General features: G+C 42.2%; 1 protein-coding gene across 2 annotated transcripts; it reads left to right on the top strand.

The window, feature by feature from the left end:
* Positions 1 to 1,499: 1,499 nt before the first annotated feature.
* On the top strand, positions 1,500 to 13,125 carry fosl2 (FOS like 2, AP-1 transcription factor subunit). Of its 2 annotated transcripts, XM_080414940.1 has the most exons (5): positions 1,500 to 1,712; positions 2,102 to 2,221; positions 6,713 to 6,967; positions 7,844 to 7,951; positions 10,264 to 13,125. In XM_080414940.1, exons 3-5 carry the CDS (start codon positions 6,728 to 6,730, stop codon positions 10,837 to 10,839), a joined length of 924 nt encoding a protein of 307 aa, XP_080271066.1. In that variant the 5' UTR covers positions 1,500 to 1,712; positions 2,102 to 2,221; positions 6,713 to 6,727; the 3' UTR covers positions 10,840 to 13,125. The 2 variants fall into 2 exon arrangements, with proteins under 2 accessions (XP_080271066.1, XP_080271065.1); XM_080414939.1 differs by having other exon boundaries at positions 1,500 to 2,221.
* Positions 13,126 to 15,480: the final 2,355 nt, after the last annotated feature.

The following is a 15,480-nucleotide window of genomic DNA, read 5'->3' as shown; positions in this document are numbered from 1 at the left end:
GACACATGAGATGATCTTTAGTTTGCTTGCTTGTCTGTACTCATGCTTAAGGGATAGTATAGGCTATAACATGATCTAATATAATGCGAATATTCCGTTGATTCCCCCCCCCTGCACCCTTATAGAAGCATCATTGTCTCTAAACCCCTCGAGTCGGAGCTATTCCTCCAGTGAGTCCAGTCTTAAAGACACTCATTTCCGATAGACGATTTATTCAGATTTATAAAAACTTGCTTTATACGCTTTCTGTAGCCGTAGCCTAGCCTACCACCTCTCTCAGAGACCATGGAAATGCCTTTAAAAGATAATAACGCAGCATTGTCCTGCTATTCCAGGTGGTGGAAAAAGTACTCTTACTACAAGTAACTAGTAGTAAGTGTAACTAAAGTTTTCAAATAATTGTGTAGTGGAGTAAAAAGTACAACATTTGTCTCTGAGATGTAGTGGAGAGGTAAAAGAACTGAAAAAAGGAAATACTCCAGTAACCTAAAGTTTAAAAAAAAATACCTCAAAATTGTACTTGAGTAGATGTACTTAGTTACTTTACACCACTGTCCAACAACCGATCGCTGTGTAGTTCGAACGTCCAAAGTGCATGATCGGGGCGACGATGGGAGGGAATCCCTCCCGTGTCCCTCCCGTGTGTCTGACGCTCTTTATACCAAGGAAACCCACACGTCGTTCTCTGACGCAACTGCCCATTTTAGGAAACATGCGTCAATGGACGGTACCAAATGCATTCGAAATCCACGCGATCACACACTCGTTAATCAATTCCACTTCTGATCGTAATCGGGGGTGGCTTTTAATTCCTATACTCTCCGCCACCACCGAACCACCAAGCCCGTTGGACTTGGTGGTTCGGATGCTGCGTTTCACTGTAGTTCTAACTGACCCAAACCCAGTGTTGCCAGATTTTGGGAGAGAAATAAGCAACCAGGGTCTATGAAAAACAAGACCTGAAGAAGCAAGCTATTGCGTGGGGTGGCGATGCTATGCGTTGTGAGCTTGTATATCTGCTATTTTCAACAAGAAAACAACATTTTGAAACATGATTCTAACAACAACAAAAGTGCAAAATATGGAATATTTTTGATACATGATTCTAACAACACAAATCTTGTATGAGGGTCCCTGGAACAACAAACACATTTCAGATGGGGTTCCTCCAGGACAAATGCATAATAATGTGGAGGTCCTTGACATAACAATGTTTGAGAACCACTGGTTTCAACCATAATAAAAATATAAACAATTAAAAAAATGTTTTGAAACAAGACCGAATAAGCAACTACACAAGCAAATACACAAGCCCCAAAAAATATTTACAGGCAACTTCACAGACGAACAAGCCCAAAGTCGCTTATAACAAGCCGACATGGCAACACTGGACCAAACCACCTCCCTCCACATGGAGTGTTGACGCCCAGACAGTGACGTGCGCCGTGTTGGCGTTGAAAAGCGGTTGCAGTTCTTCATCATAGTGCCATTGAAGTGAGTCATCTTTAGGAAGTAGTGGTGAAAGAAAGAAGAAGAAGAAAAAGAAAAAAAAGAAGTGATCAGTAGATACTAGCTGCGATCATCAAGTGTTTAGCAGGCAAGAGACGACGATCGGAAACTATTCTGCCGTCTTAGAGAGTTTAGATCGAATGTATAAGCCGTTGCGTGAGTCACTAGAACTACAAGATCACTTGGATTGACTTGCTAAAAAGGTGCGCTCCTCACTTTAACTTGAAGTTCGCGCACCTGGATCTAACCCGGGTGACTCAAGAATCATTTAAGTAGCCTATAATAAATCAATATATAAGTATACAGGGGCCGTGTGATTGCCAGGGGAATATATCCTATGCTGGCCAAAGGTTGATCAGGTGTTTTTAGGCTGACATTAACGCTATTTTGTCACATTTTTTTCTGGATAACCGAACATCAACAGCGTCGATCTCGAGTCCCAAGGATTTCGCTTTGGTGCTTTTTTCACTGCGATCGGATATCGAAAAAGGCTTCACCCTATACAGCTCCAACAAGTCGTTCTAATAGCCGAACTCTTCTTCCTTCCTTTGGATCTCTCCTCCTCCTCGCCTCCCGGATGATCATGTACCAGGACTACTCCGGGAACTACGACACCTCGTCCCGCGGGAGCAGCACCTCTCCGGCGCAGCCAGAGTCTTTCACGAGCGGCAGCAGCACGATCGGCAGTCCGATCTCTACCTCAAGCTACCAGGTATACAACTAGATGGAGCTTATGGTTGTTGCAACGCATCGGGGGCATTTAGCCTACATACACGATGCGTAATGTCCATGATGATGTTGAATGATTCAACTTGAATCCGATTATTTTCTACCGTGACAACCCCGCTCAGCTAGAATTGTTGATTCGTCATTACATAGTACTTTTTGGACTTTGCCAGAGTAGCTAATTACAATTCGATGCTATTTTAGTGAGGCGTATAGCCTAGTAATTACGCACCTCGCTTGGGGAGAAAGCCTGAACCCAATGACACCTCGCCTCGGATTGGCACACACACACACACGGGAGTGTTTTTGGACTACACACTATTAAAAGAAGGCACATCATTGTCATTAACTATGAAAATGATATAGTGTGTCCTCCTGGGTCCTGTCCTGCACATTTACGCACGCGCAATGTGCGAGGCAAAACGGCGAAGACAAGCTTTTTATGTTCAAGAGAGAGAGAGAAAGATCTTGTCGCTATGGAAGAAGTCAGCTAGAATTGGTTCTCAAAGTGGGGTCCGGGGACCCCCAGGGGTCCTTGGGGGGGTTCCAGGGGGTCCCCAGCTAAATGATGGATAGGAACCAAATGGACCCTTATGGGTCTGTAACTCTGAGAGTTAAATCAACATTGATTTTACAATATGAATTGGGGTCCCAGAGATAGAAATGCCACTCAATGGGGGTCCGTAGCCCTAATGCATGTCAAACTGGGGGGGGTCCTTAAATTACAATGATTGAGAATCACTGCTAGAGTCGTAAAAATCTTCTCTTATGGGGGTCCCTGGCTTATCTTTTCGAATGGGGGTCCGCGGGCTAATAAGTGTCAATTTGGGGGTCCTTGACATGACAAAGTTTGAGAACCACTGAGCTAGATGGTAATTTACCCAGAGCTTAATGTAATTCTAAATGTCAGATCGTCTGAAATGTAGGCTATTCTGGCAAAGGCGCATGTTCCTGTAGTTCCTGTCTGTGCACGTCGACGCCGAGTGTGTGTGTGGTGGTGCACTTGATCTGATCCAACGTCTCGAATGCGCTGGTTCCCCAAACTTTTTAACTCAAGACCCAAAAGAGAAATGAAATCAGACGTTTACCCGGGACCCAATAGTGGAAAATAGCAGATCTACAAGATCACGATCTGCTATTTTCACGACTTCTCACACATTTGTTTTTTTTTTCCAGTTTATGACATTTCTTTGATTTATTCATGAAATTGTTTTTAAATTTGTTTTTAAGTCATGAAACATCTTCCTTTTTTTTATTTTTATTTTTATTTTATTTTTAATGTTCCTACCACACATGGGTCCCGGGAAACAGTGCTCTATTGCATCATCAGTTATGTCGAGTTAAGCATTCGGTGTTGGCTCGCTTATCCAGAGATCCAGTAGGGTTAGGTTAGATGATCCAGTAGGGTTAGATCCAGTAGGGTTAGGGTAGATGATCCAGTAGGGTTAGGGTAGATCCAGCAGGGTTAGTGTATAGCCTGGGTGCAGGAATATGTTGGCATGCACTTGTCAGTGCATGGCATGCCAACATATCCGCATCCTATATACAACTCTACATTGATTTATAGTATGGCGTATATTTCAGGGGCTTTTCACTTTCCGATCCTGATTGTATAATAGCCTACATCCCTTTCGATCGATTGTCGTGACTCGTAAACATTCATTACAATACCTTTCCAAATGAGGAAGATTTGAGAGCGGATCCCAATACCGTCGCCAAACTGTTGGTTACAGATTTTACGCACAAAAACGCAGGGGAATGACATTATTATTGAAATTGTCTTTATCTCTTGACTATTTCTCTAATTTGCCCTGATTGATTAGGCTACACTCCACAGTTGTCTATTTGTATCACCGAGGAATCCATGTGTGCTGCAAAAGTGAAATTAAATAAGTAGGCTATATGTCACATTTCAATGCCAAACACGGACGTATATAGAATTCTCTGAAGTAGCTTACACATGGCAGCTGATCGGGTATAGGGCTACATTAAGGATATGTTTTGTTTTATTTTATTTTAAGCAACAATTCCTGGATAGCTATATCCTCATGCCTTAAAAAAGAAAGAGGACAGTTAGAGCCAAGTTTAACAGCCACAGCTTAACCAGTGGTGGAAAGTAACTAAGTACATGTACTCAAGTACAATTTTGAGGTATTTTTACTTTACTGGAGTACTTCCAATTTTTCAATACTTTTACTTCTACTCCACTACATCTCGGATCCAAATATTGTAGGCTACTTTTAATCCACTACATTTATTTGAAAACTTTAGTCACTAGTTACTTTGTAGATTTTGATTATTATTACGAAACACATACCCACTTCAACCCTATATATTTCGGCCATTTGAAAACAGCCGATCTACAATCTCACAATGCATGGCATTGTGAGCTTGTAGATCTGCTATTTTCAAAAGTTTTGTATCCATTTTATCCAATTGAAAACTTGTGAAATGGGACATTCTGCATAATGAGTACTTTCTACTTTACTCTAAGTACATTTTGATACTAATACCTTTGTACTTTTACTCGAGTACATTCTTAACATGAGACTTGGTCTAGTAACGGAGTATTTCTACAGTGTGGAAGGAATTGATACTTTTACTTAAGTAACAACATGCGAGTACTTTTTCCACCACTGCCCATACGCAACTAGTAGGATCTGAATCCGGGAAGAGCAGAGAGCAGAGACATGTTTACCTACACCCACTCGCTTCATGCTATTGCGTAGTGACTTCTCTGGAAAAGCCTAATCATACACACAACCTTACGGTAAATGACTTTATTTTAGCTGGCACTGAAGTGGCTTCTCTTACCATCACATAGCCATAGACTTTTACTGCCGTCGATTACTGTAGTAACAGCGATCGCCTCGTTATTTGTTTTAATTCCCACTCGGGATATGATATGAAGAGATTGGAATTTTTAACTTGTCTAACTTGTGGAAATATTTTTGCCTCGGGGGGGCAAGCCAACCCCCCCCCCCTCCCCTCGAGACTGTTTACCGATTTACTGGAACTGACCGTTGTATTCACGTGGTTTAGCATATCTCTCCTAATGATTCATACATAGGGCTAAAAAAACAAAGAATAGGATATCCATCGGGAAATCAGGAACCATGAGTAGGCTATTGGTGAAGTCTGTCACCGACCGTGTATTAACGCACGTAAAGGCTGCGTGTGTGTGTGTGTGTGTGTGTGTGTGTGTGTGTGTGTGTGTTGCCTCGGCTACGTGAGGTAGCGCGAACCTGTTGACACACGCTGACATGGCGTCATATATGATCAACAATCTCTCGCTTGCGTCATGTCTTTTGTTGCTTCGATCAATATATCAGCGTCCATCGTCTCTTCTATACTGTAGGTACTATTGGTGTAATGGGGGCTGTATAGCTTTCACCATCAAAAGTGATCGCAATCAGATGCTGTGTCAAATGTAATTAAGCCTTATTATTATGTCACACAAACACTTCCTGCAATCAACACATTTAAACAAGGTTACTATAGCTTCATTTCCTGATAGAGAGAGATATTCCATGATGCTTATTAAGACCTGAGGTTTGATTCCGATTCTACAAATGTCTTCTAAATCCTTACAGTTGAAAAAAAAAATCTATGTTTCTATTATAGCAGTGGTGCTCAAACTTTTTCATGTCAAGGACCCCCGTCCCCCAAAATCATGTGTATTTTGCCGCAGACCCCCATCTCAAAATATTTAGTTCCAGGGACCCCCAGAAGAAAAGATTTGAGTGAAAGATGTTCGCATGAAAAAATATTATATAAATATTCAAAGATTTGCAAAAATGTTTAAGATTTTTCAAAAATAGCAGATCTACAAGCTTGTAGCTGTGCTATGAGCTTGTATATCTGCTATTTTTGAATAGCCAAAGTATAAAATAATGGTTAGCTCAAATCTAAAATGACACAGATGCGTTCCCCCATTGAATGGGTTAAGATGTGCATGGCAGGTTTTATTCGCTTACTTGCTAATACAGACACATAAAGCCATCAGTGTTAATTAACTCTTATGGGTCCATTTGGTTCCATTTGTACACTCATAGAGTTTTACTATCATGGAGCATGCAGGAGACACCATGGGCTTTCCCGCATGATTCACAGCATGTGTCACTGTTGCACTTCAGGGCTTAAACGGGTGAATTGAGACCGTGTTCTTTTTTTTGCATATGTGGCTCGAATCATTACTACAAGCCTGAAATTATGCGGAAAATATATGAATTTGGCAAGGGTCGTCTATGCATTTGAACTGAAGCTGCAAAATGAAAATAAGAAATAGGAATTAAGATGTCTATGCCTGGGATTACAATGCATGCTTTTACACAGCATCATAGCGCAACGCTCCATGTTTTTCCAGAATTTGCGTGACACTATTATTCAATGTCTTGATCCATCATGGCTAATTCTCTCTCTCTCTCTCTCTGTCAATCTCCCATCTCCCTCCTTTCTTTTCCGCTCTCCCTTCCAGAAGTACAGAGTCGACATGCCCGGCTCCAACAGTGCCTTCATACCCACCATCAATGCCATCACTACCAGCCAAGACCTCCAGTGGATGGTGCAGCCCACCGTCATCACGTCCATGTCCAACCCGTACTCGCGCGCCCACCCCTACAGCCATCATCTGACCAATGGCCCGGGACTGCTGGGCCACAACACGCTGGCCCGGCCCGGGGTCATCCGCTCCATCGGGGACACCCGTGGACGACGCAAGAGGGATGAGCAGGTGAGAGAGAGGACATGCTGTATGTTTGTCTGGACGTATTATGAAGTATGGACTTTTATTCTCACTTCATTGCTACAGACAGCCTTTATTGATGTTGTTCTTAACCCATTAAGACCTGAAGCCGAGTCTCCTAAATCCCAACAGTATTCTGAAAAACGTATGTTTCTATATCAGTGGTGCTCAATCTTTTTCATGTCAAGGACTCCCAAAATTATATGTATTTGGCCGGGGACCCCCATCTCAAAATATTTTGTTCCAGGGGTCCCAGAAGCAAAGATTTGAGTTACAAATGTTCGCTTGCAAAAATATATACCGTATTCAAAGATTTGCAAAAAAAAATACGATTTCTCAAAAATAGCAGATCTACAAGCTCATAGCGCGGCACTCGGTGCCGCGCTATGAGCTTGTATATCTGCTATTTTTGAATAGCCAAAGTGTAAAATAATGCTTTGTAGCTCAAATCTAAAAATGACACAGATGCGTTCCTGGTCTTAATGGGTTAAAATGGCTCAGCTGCAAACATAGCAGACATTGTGTATAATCCATACCTCACCGTGCCATTGATTTCTTCTCAAAGGCAAAGTAGCTGGGAGTAACGCGGCATAATTTATTTTTTATCTTATCACGCCAAGGCTGGTGTCCTCGGCTGACTTTTCATTGCATTTGAATACTTGTTATGCCGCTCGCGGCCAGCCGGCTGTAACCAGTTCTTGTTACATTTCCTCTGCTTGATATTGATTGAGCTGTGTGTGCGTCTGTCTGTCTGTAAGCATGTGTGTGTGTGAGAGAGAGAGAGAGAGAGAGAGAGAGAGAGAGAGAGAGAGAGAGAGAGAGAGAGGCTGGCAACTCACCTGGTTTGCTCCTTCCATTTCACAGCTCACCCCAGAGGAAGACGAGAAGAGGAGAGTGAGACGAGAGAGGAACAAGTTAGCCGCGGCCAAATGCCGCAACCGCAGACGAGAGCTCACCGATATGCTCCAAGGGGTGAGTTAAAGGGAAAAAAATACCAACCGCAATCAGTTGAATGTCTGTTACTTTGCATTGTCACACGATGCAACATGGATCTGTAGAGATGAACCACAAAAAGCAGTGTTCTCAGATGCCTCTGCGCCTCGATCACCCTTGAAGGCCCATACTCTGTGGTTTTGTCTACACAGGGAAATCCTCCAGTGTTCTTATAACACAGCTACCACACTGAGACACAAAGTAACACCAATTTAGCTGAGCATCCGGCAGATCTGGTTGTGCACGGTGTCGTTTTGTTGAAAACATGTAGCTACATATAGGGAGATACTCAAACAGAACAGACAAACGGCTGTCCGCCAAACAAACCAAACTGTCAATAAAGTAGCGATTGCACACAGAACCCAGTGTACAGGGGGTGATGGCGGGCAGTGTTGCCAGATTCTGTGAGAGAAACAAGCAACCAGGTCTAGGAAAACCAGCCCAAAAGAGATCTACAAGCTCACAACGTGTCGCGATGCGACGCGTTGTGAGCTTGTAGATCGGCTATGTTCAAATAAAATCTTGCGGGCAAATTATAATAAGCAGATCTGGCAACCCTGATGGCGGGTGCTCATGTCTGGTTTTATTCCAAGTTGCTAACGACTGTTTGATCCCAACACCTCGAAATTTACAACCTTGTGCTACTGGTTCGTCTCGAGCTGTGTGTTCCATAGCATTACGTTTTAGTAACAGATGACATGTCGCTGAAAAGCTTTTTGTCTGGTACAGCTGTAGACAGAGGTGGGCCTGTCTGGCAGCCTTGCCTGGCAGACAGTAACGGCATCTAAATGGACTAATTAGCTCAATTACAGTGAGGGTGAGCTTGTCAGGCCGAAAACCCCAAGAATGGAATGTGCTGTAGGCAGCTGTCCCTATGAATGCAGGACATTTTTCTAAAGGGGCAAATTGCTCGTCTCACTATCCCACATACAGACATGTCCCGCGCATACATAGTGTAGGCATACAGTACACAGGCGCATGTGCACGCACGCACACACACACACACACACACACTCTCCCACACTACCACAGCCATCGCTCCAAGGAAAACCGCCCTTCCGTCCTCACACCACTCTCTGTTAAAATTCCAAATAAGGAAGTGTCACATTCCAACAGTGCAAAGGGTAACTTCTCTGCTCTTCAATGGACTAATATCATCCCTTAGTGTTTTACCCCACGCTCCTTTTTTGAATGACTGGCGCTCTTTGTTTCCTACTTCCTCATACCTTCGCCCCCATGAGTCAAAGTTCTCAGACAGCGTGTGAGTTTATCTTTGTTTGTCAGCCCTGTCCCTGTCTGGACCGGGAACGACTTCTTAAACAGGGTCTGTTTTTGTCTCCTGGGGCCTGTGACACATTAATGACACATCATTACAGTCCAGCCGTGTTCCTTTTAATGTTAGATCCCATATCTCCATAAGAACAACACAGTGTGTTAGCCGACAGGTGAAACCACACGTGAGACCTTTAATCCAATTTATTCTGAAGATTTTGAGATTGGCAAACTGTAATATAGTCCATAGCGAACAACACATTATTTAGATTGTTTGTGCTGATTACTCCTCACTGTTCTTAAAGTTCAATATTTTATCTGCCGTGCCTCCCCTAGCAAACTGTGGCAGACAAACAGTGCCCTCTTTTGGTGTAATGAAGTAATGCATAGTTGTTCTCCCTGACCATCTAGTTACTGGAGCTTGTACATGTTAAGCAAGAAATGTTATGTTATATAATGTTTATATATATATATATATATATATATATATATATACATATATGAAAAGAACACACACACACACACACACACACACATATATATATATATATATATATATATATATATATATATATATATATATATATATATATATATATATATATACATATATATATGACATGTACATATATATGTATATATATATATGTATGTATGCATGCATGCATGCATGTATGTATGTATGTATGTATGTATGTATGTATGTATGTATGTATGTATGTATGTATGTATGTATGTATGTATGTATGCATGCATGTATGTATGTATGCATGTATATATTATATATATATATATATATATATATATATATATACACACACACACACACACACACACACACACACACACACACACACACACACACACACACACACACACACACACACACACACACACACACACACACACACACACACACACACATATTTGTAACAGCATTTGTAGTAGCATCATGTTAGGGTGATATTCGACGCGGATTGCTCATCCACATCTTCTGTCCCATGTTGTTCTGTGAGCAGGAGACGGAGAAGCTGGAAGAGGAGAAGGCAGACCTCCAGAAGGAGATTGAGACCCTGCAGAAGGAAAAGGACAAGCTGGAGTTCATGCTGGTGGCCCACAATCCGGTGTGCAAGCTGCCTACGGAGGATCGCCACCAGGGGAGCCACCACCACCACCAGCATCACCCGCACCACCAGCAGCAGCAGCAGTGTGCTCCACTCCCCCTCACCATGCGCTCCAACAGCGGCCCACGGGCCCATTTAAACCACGTAGTGGTGAAACAAGAGCCCGACGAGGACGACAGGCGGGATGTGGGCAAAACCCAGCGCTCCGTCATCAAGCCCATCTGCCTGGGCGGCGGCGGAATCGGGATGTACTGCCTGGACGGAGACAGCCTCAACACGCCGGTGGTGGGAGCCTCCACGCCGGCCTCCACGCCCAGCGTCCCCAGCCTCATCTTCACCTACCCCAGCATTCTGGAGCCAGAGAGCCCCTCGCCCTCCTCGGAGTCCTGCTCCAAGGCTCACCGGCGCAGCAGCAGCAGTGGCGACCAGTCCTCGGACTCCCTCAATTCACCCACTCTGCTGGCCCTCTGAGCAGTGCCGTTGGAGGCTGGAGGACGTGCGCGGGTGGCAAACAAAACACTGAGGGCCCGTGGCAAAGCAACTGAGTCGCCCCGCAACTTCTCGAAGGACCCGAGAGTGCATCAGACAGTCTGGACCAAGCCGAGCGTGTGATTTGTTTTCCCCAACAAGGGCTACGTCGCTTGTTACTTCTCGTTATGCTTCTGTGTGATTTCCTTTTGTGTTCTTTTTCTAAATATGTATATGTGCGTGCACCTACCCCGACGGGTGTTGTCCCGTCTCCATTTCAACTCTATAGAGTGTCAAGTTGTTTACTGACTTTGAAGTGAGAGACGCCCCCACAAGGCAACTGTGAGGTGACCAGACAACTCGGAAAGCGAGTTCAATCTATTTTTTGACAACAATGTTCTAAAGCCATGTGGAAAATATTTGCACTCCGCCAAGATCAATCAGTCAGTCAATCACTAAGCGAGGTCAGCATTTTCCTGTTTTCTTTGGGGGGAGATATGTATATGTAGAGACAATAAATCAAGAGTTTTTTCACATCGTTTTCTCTGTGTTTCTCCGTCAAATCCCAGAAACCTGGACGTTGATTCTTGGAGTTGCTACAAAGAGTATAGGATGTGCTCGTAAACATTTTTCGACGTTATTTCCACCTCTTTAATTGTGTATGGCCTGTGCTGATGAATTTTACGAAGTGTTTTGTTGATACATTGTCCTCTCCTTATCTGCCTGTAGAAAAGCAACATGGCTTCCCCTCAAATCATGTTGCAAAGGATACGAGCCAATTTTGATTAAACATGTAGTCCCTCAATACTCTACAGCGACTTTTTTGCCACAGTGTTGGCAGCTTGACTTTACAGTAGTATTGATGTGCTTTTCCTCAGTGATCTTGTACCTAAACTTTACGACGTGTTTATGAAAAAGTGTATGTGATTTCTCTCATGTGTAGTGAAACCCCAATCCTGAAGCGCGTTGCAGGAATGGAGGGTGTGGTATGGCCTTGCCAAAGTCTTTGTGTATGGAGGAGAGAAAAGTCATAGCTTCACCTTGTCTCGCCAGAAAGAGCGATCTTTTTGCTGCAACATTTCAATGGAATTATGATGTGTTCAAATGTGTAATTTGAACCAAACACTCCTGCTGGATTCTCTACTAATACCATTCTTTGTTTTTGCGAACTCCATATTTTCCAAATAGGGTCCCTAACCCTAAATTTCAAAAGTCAAAAAGGTTGTTTTGGTTTACACACATTTTGATGTGAATGAGCTGTTTTGTTCAATCTTTGAAAAAAGCCACTGTGGTCTAGAGAGTAATGTCAGCAGACAATGATGTCAACCCTGATTACACTTTTGTTTGTAGATCTGTCAATTTTAGAGGAAGGTTCCGACAAAACGTGCTGTTTTATAGGTGCATGAGCATATGCCAGCCTCCTAGGTACTGGGTGGAAACCTTGTCACTAGTGCAAAGCCTTATTGGTTTCACAAAGTACACGCACCAACTAATACATGTTTGACCAATAGGTAGGGATTAAAGGAGTACCGTATCTACAGCTGGCCTGAGATTTTAAGAGGTAACACCTCGAGGAGAAGACTCAATATTTCTGAAGAAGTTCTATGAAGCACTTCTTTTTTTTTATATAGCATTTTGTTGTGGTTATCTTAAAGGGATGTGGGTTTTGAATACCAAGCACTGAGAAGGCTAGAACTATGATATTTCAGACTTTGTTAACTTCAAACATTCCTTATCAATATAAGGTCAGGGGTCAAGGGGTGTCAAAATCTTTGCTATAACTTTTTTTTTTTATCCATGGAGTAGAAGAATGGGCCCGAAAGACTTTTGTTGTGCTGGATGCAGCAAATGGACTTGCAATGCATGAAAACGCTGCTGTAGTCTTTGTTAACTTGTTTCGAAGGAACGTGTGTCACCTATTTATCTTTTGATGATCAACTTCACTGGTTACGGTATCATGCAGATGCAACAGGGAATCTCTTATCCTGCATTGTCTACATAAAAAGACATAATGTGATACCAAAAAGACGTTGTTGTGGGAGAGTGTGATATATGTCTGTCTGTTTAAAATTTCTGGACCCCTAGAAACACATAGGAAAGCCATTGACTGTAGATCTTCTACTGTACATGTCATCTACTGTCTGTCGCCTGTTTTCATCAATTATTTCTTTTTCCAAATGCTTTAATTGTCTAAAATGATTCAAAATGAATAAAAACAGCAATATGTATAGTAGTGTTTGTTAATTTAAATCAATAATGATAATAAAACGAAAATTTTCAAAAATTCTATCTGTTTTGCTCATGCTAATTCTTAATTCTACTGCACAGCACATGCACAGTATGTGAAATATTAGATGATATAGGTAGATGTATTTCAACTTTTCAAGGTTTTCAAGTCCATAATATTTATTGCAATATCATTATTTAATTTGATTAATAAACAAACAGTCAATCACCTTTCATAGTAGCAAGTGGAATTGACAGACTGCAAGTCACTGCTAATATCAGCACTTGGCTGGTGACTGCTGGTGAGTAACAGCTATATAGGCCAGAAAGAGTAGGTTTGAGTGCAAAAGAAGTGGTGCACAACAGATACAAATCATACAATACAGTAATTTTTCCAAATTTTACCTGGGGCTTTTACCTTTATCTAATCTTTTAGTGAATACCACGCAAGATAACATGGTAGGTAAGAACCTCTGTGGTACAGTGGTTTAGTTACAGGACTTGTAAACAGAAGGTTCCCGGTTAAAATTTAAGCATGACATTTTTCTAAGTTTTACCTGACTCTTGCACCTTTATATAATCTTTTACTGAAGAGCGTGCAAGAGACCAGAGAAAGCATGAATCATGGTGGAGTCCTATCAGCGTTTTGCGACGACGTCGTTTCGACGTTGTAAAAGATATCTCTGTACTCACTGGGCACACACAATACAACGCCCATACGCCGTGCATACGCCGCCAATACGCCGTCCGAGTCAGACCTCAGTCAGCAGCTGTTTTGCAAAAAATACGTTGAAACGACGTCGACACACATCTGACTCGGACGTCGTATGGACAGCGTATGCACGGCGTTTGGGCGTTGTTGTATTGTGTGCCCAGTGGGTAGAGACTGTTGAAAAGACGTCTTTGTGCAACTTGAATTATGGATTTTTGATTGCATTTTAAGTTTTAGATGGCTTTTCCCGACCCTGTAGCCTAAGTGAACGGTGAACACCAGTGATATTGTAAGTTTATTAAGTGGAATTCATAATTCATTATTGTCAATTATTGTTTCCCCCCTTCCTATAGCTGCCTTGCCCCACTGGAATACAGTGACTGATATGAATTAATAATATACTGGACCATACGTAAAATGAAGAATACCTTGTGATGTCAGTGACATTTTATTACAAATGAAAATAAAAATAAGAAACAGTGCAGTAACAATACGTTTTCGTATAGCAGCAATTTTGCATGTACAATATAAATATATTGTCTGTCGGGCGGAAACCTCATTATGGCCAAAACTGTTACTTTTCAGCATAAACATTCTAAAGCAACGAGGTCTACCTCTTCTTGGACGTTGTATGGACGTCATACGGACTTTTTTGATGGTGTTTTTGCAACGCAGCTGACTTTAATCAAAAACAGCTGATTCAGCAGAAATAGTGCAAAAAAACAAGACTCTCCCCACCAAAATTGGCCAGACACACCATCTCCCGTTTACTTCCCGTATCTGCATAGTCTCGCGTCTAGCGTAGCTATCTGCGTGAAGTGGGCGAATGCCTTTTTAGGAGACCGGAAGCAGGTTGGCGTCCGCCCACTTCACGCAGAAAGCTACGCGAGACGCGAGACTGTGCAGATACGGGAAGTAAACGGGAGGTAGTGTGTCTTGCCGATTTTGGTGGGGACGGGGAGAGTCTTGGTTTTTTGCACTATTTCTGCTGAATCAGCTGTTTTTGATTAAAGTCAGCTGCGTTGCACAAAAACACTATCAAAAAAGTTCGTATGACGTCCATACAACGTCCAGAGCAATCTGGCTCCCACGGGTTTACTATCTTTTTTCGCCTTTATCATAAAGGTTGCTGGACAATATATAGAGGATGAAATGCATAATTTATTAAATAATATAAAGGTAATATCAAATACATTGTAAAAAATGAGAGACATGACGCTTTATTAGCAAGACAGTCTTTTATTATAATATTCCTCGTTTTGCTGGTTTCCCCTGAAACCCCTTTACTGTTACAGAGTTCAACTGCCTTAGAATCACTGTTGATGATGTGGCCATAGCTGAATGGTGAGCCTGTCAAGCAATAAATCCCAGGTTCAATCCCAGGCCTCAGCAATGTGTCAAAGTGTCCCTGAACAAGACACTTAAAAGAATTGTTCAGCCAAAAAAGAGCACAGACTCAGACATATTGGTTGGATGCATGGCACATATAATAGGCTATCGCATTGTAGATTAGTAGGCGATAATTCCAATATTCACTATAGATTCCTCATGTTTAAGCCTAACTGATTTATATATTTATGAACTTGCATATAAATTGTATATATTTTTGGACGACTTGTGCATTTAATTTGTCGACAATACTTTGCCACGCTTTCTCCCTGGATCCATTTATTGCGGCCATGTTTCCTTTCTTGCTTATTATACAT

This window comes from Gymnoscopelus braueri (assembly GCF_963280865.1).
Source record: "Gymnoscopelus braueri genome assembly, chromosome: 19".
NCBI lineage: Eukaryota > Metazoa > Chordata > Actinopteri > Myctophiformes > Myctophidae > Gymnoscopelus > Gymnoscopelus braueri.
This window is presented reverse-complemented; position numbering and strand designations above follow the sequence as displayed.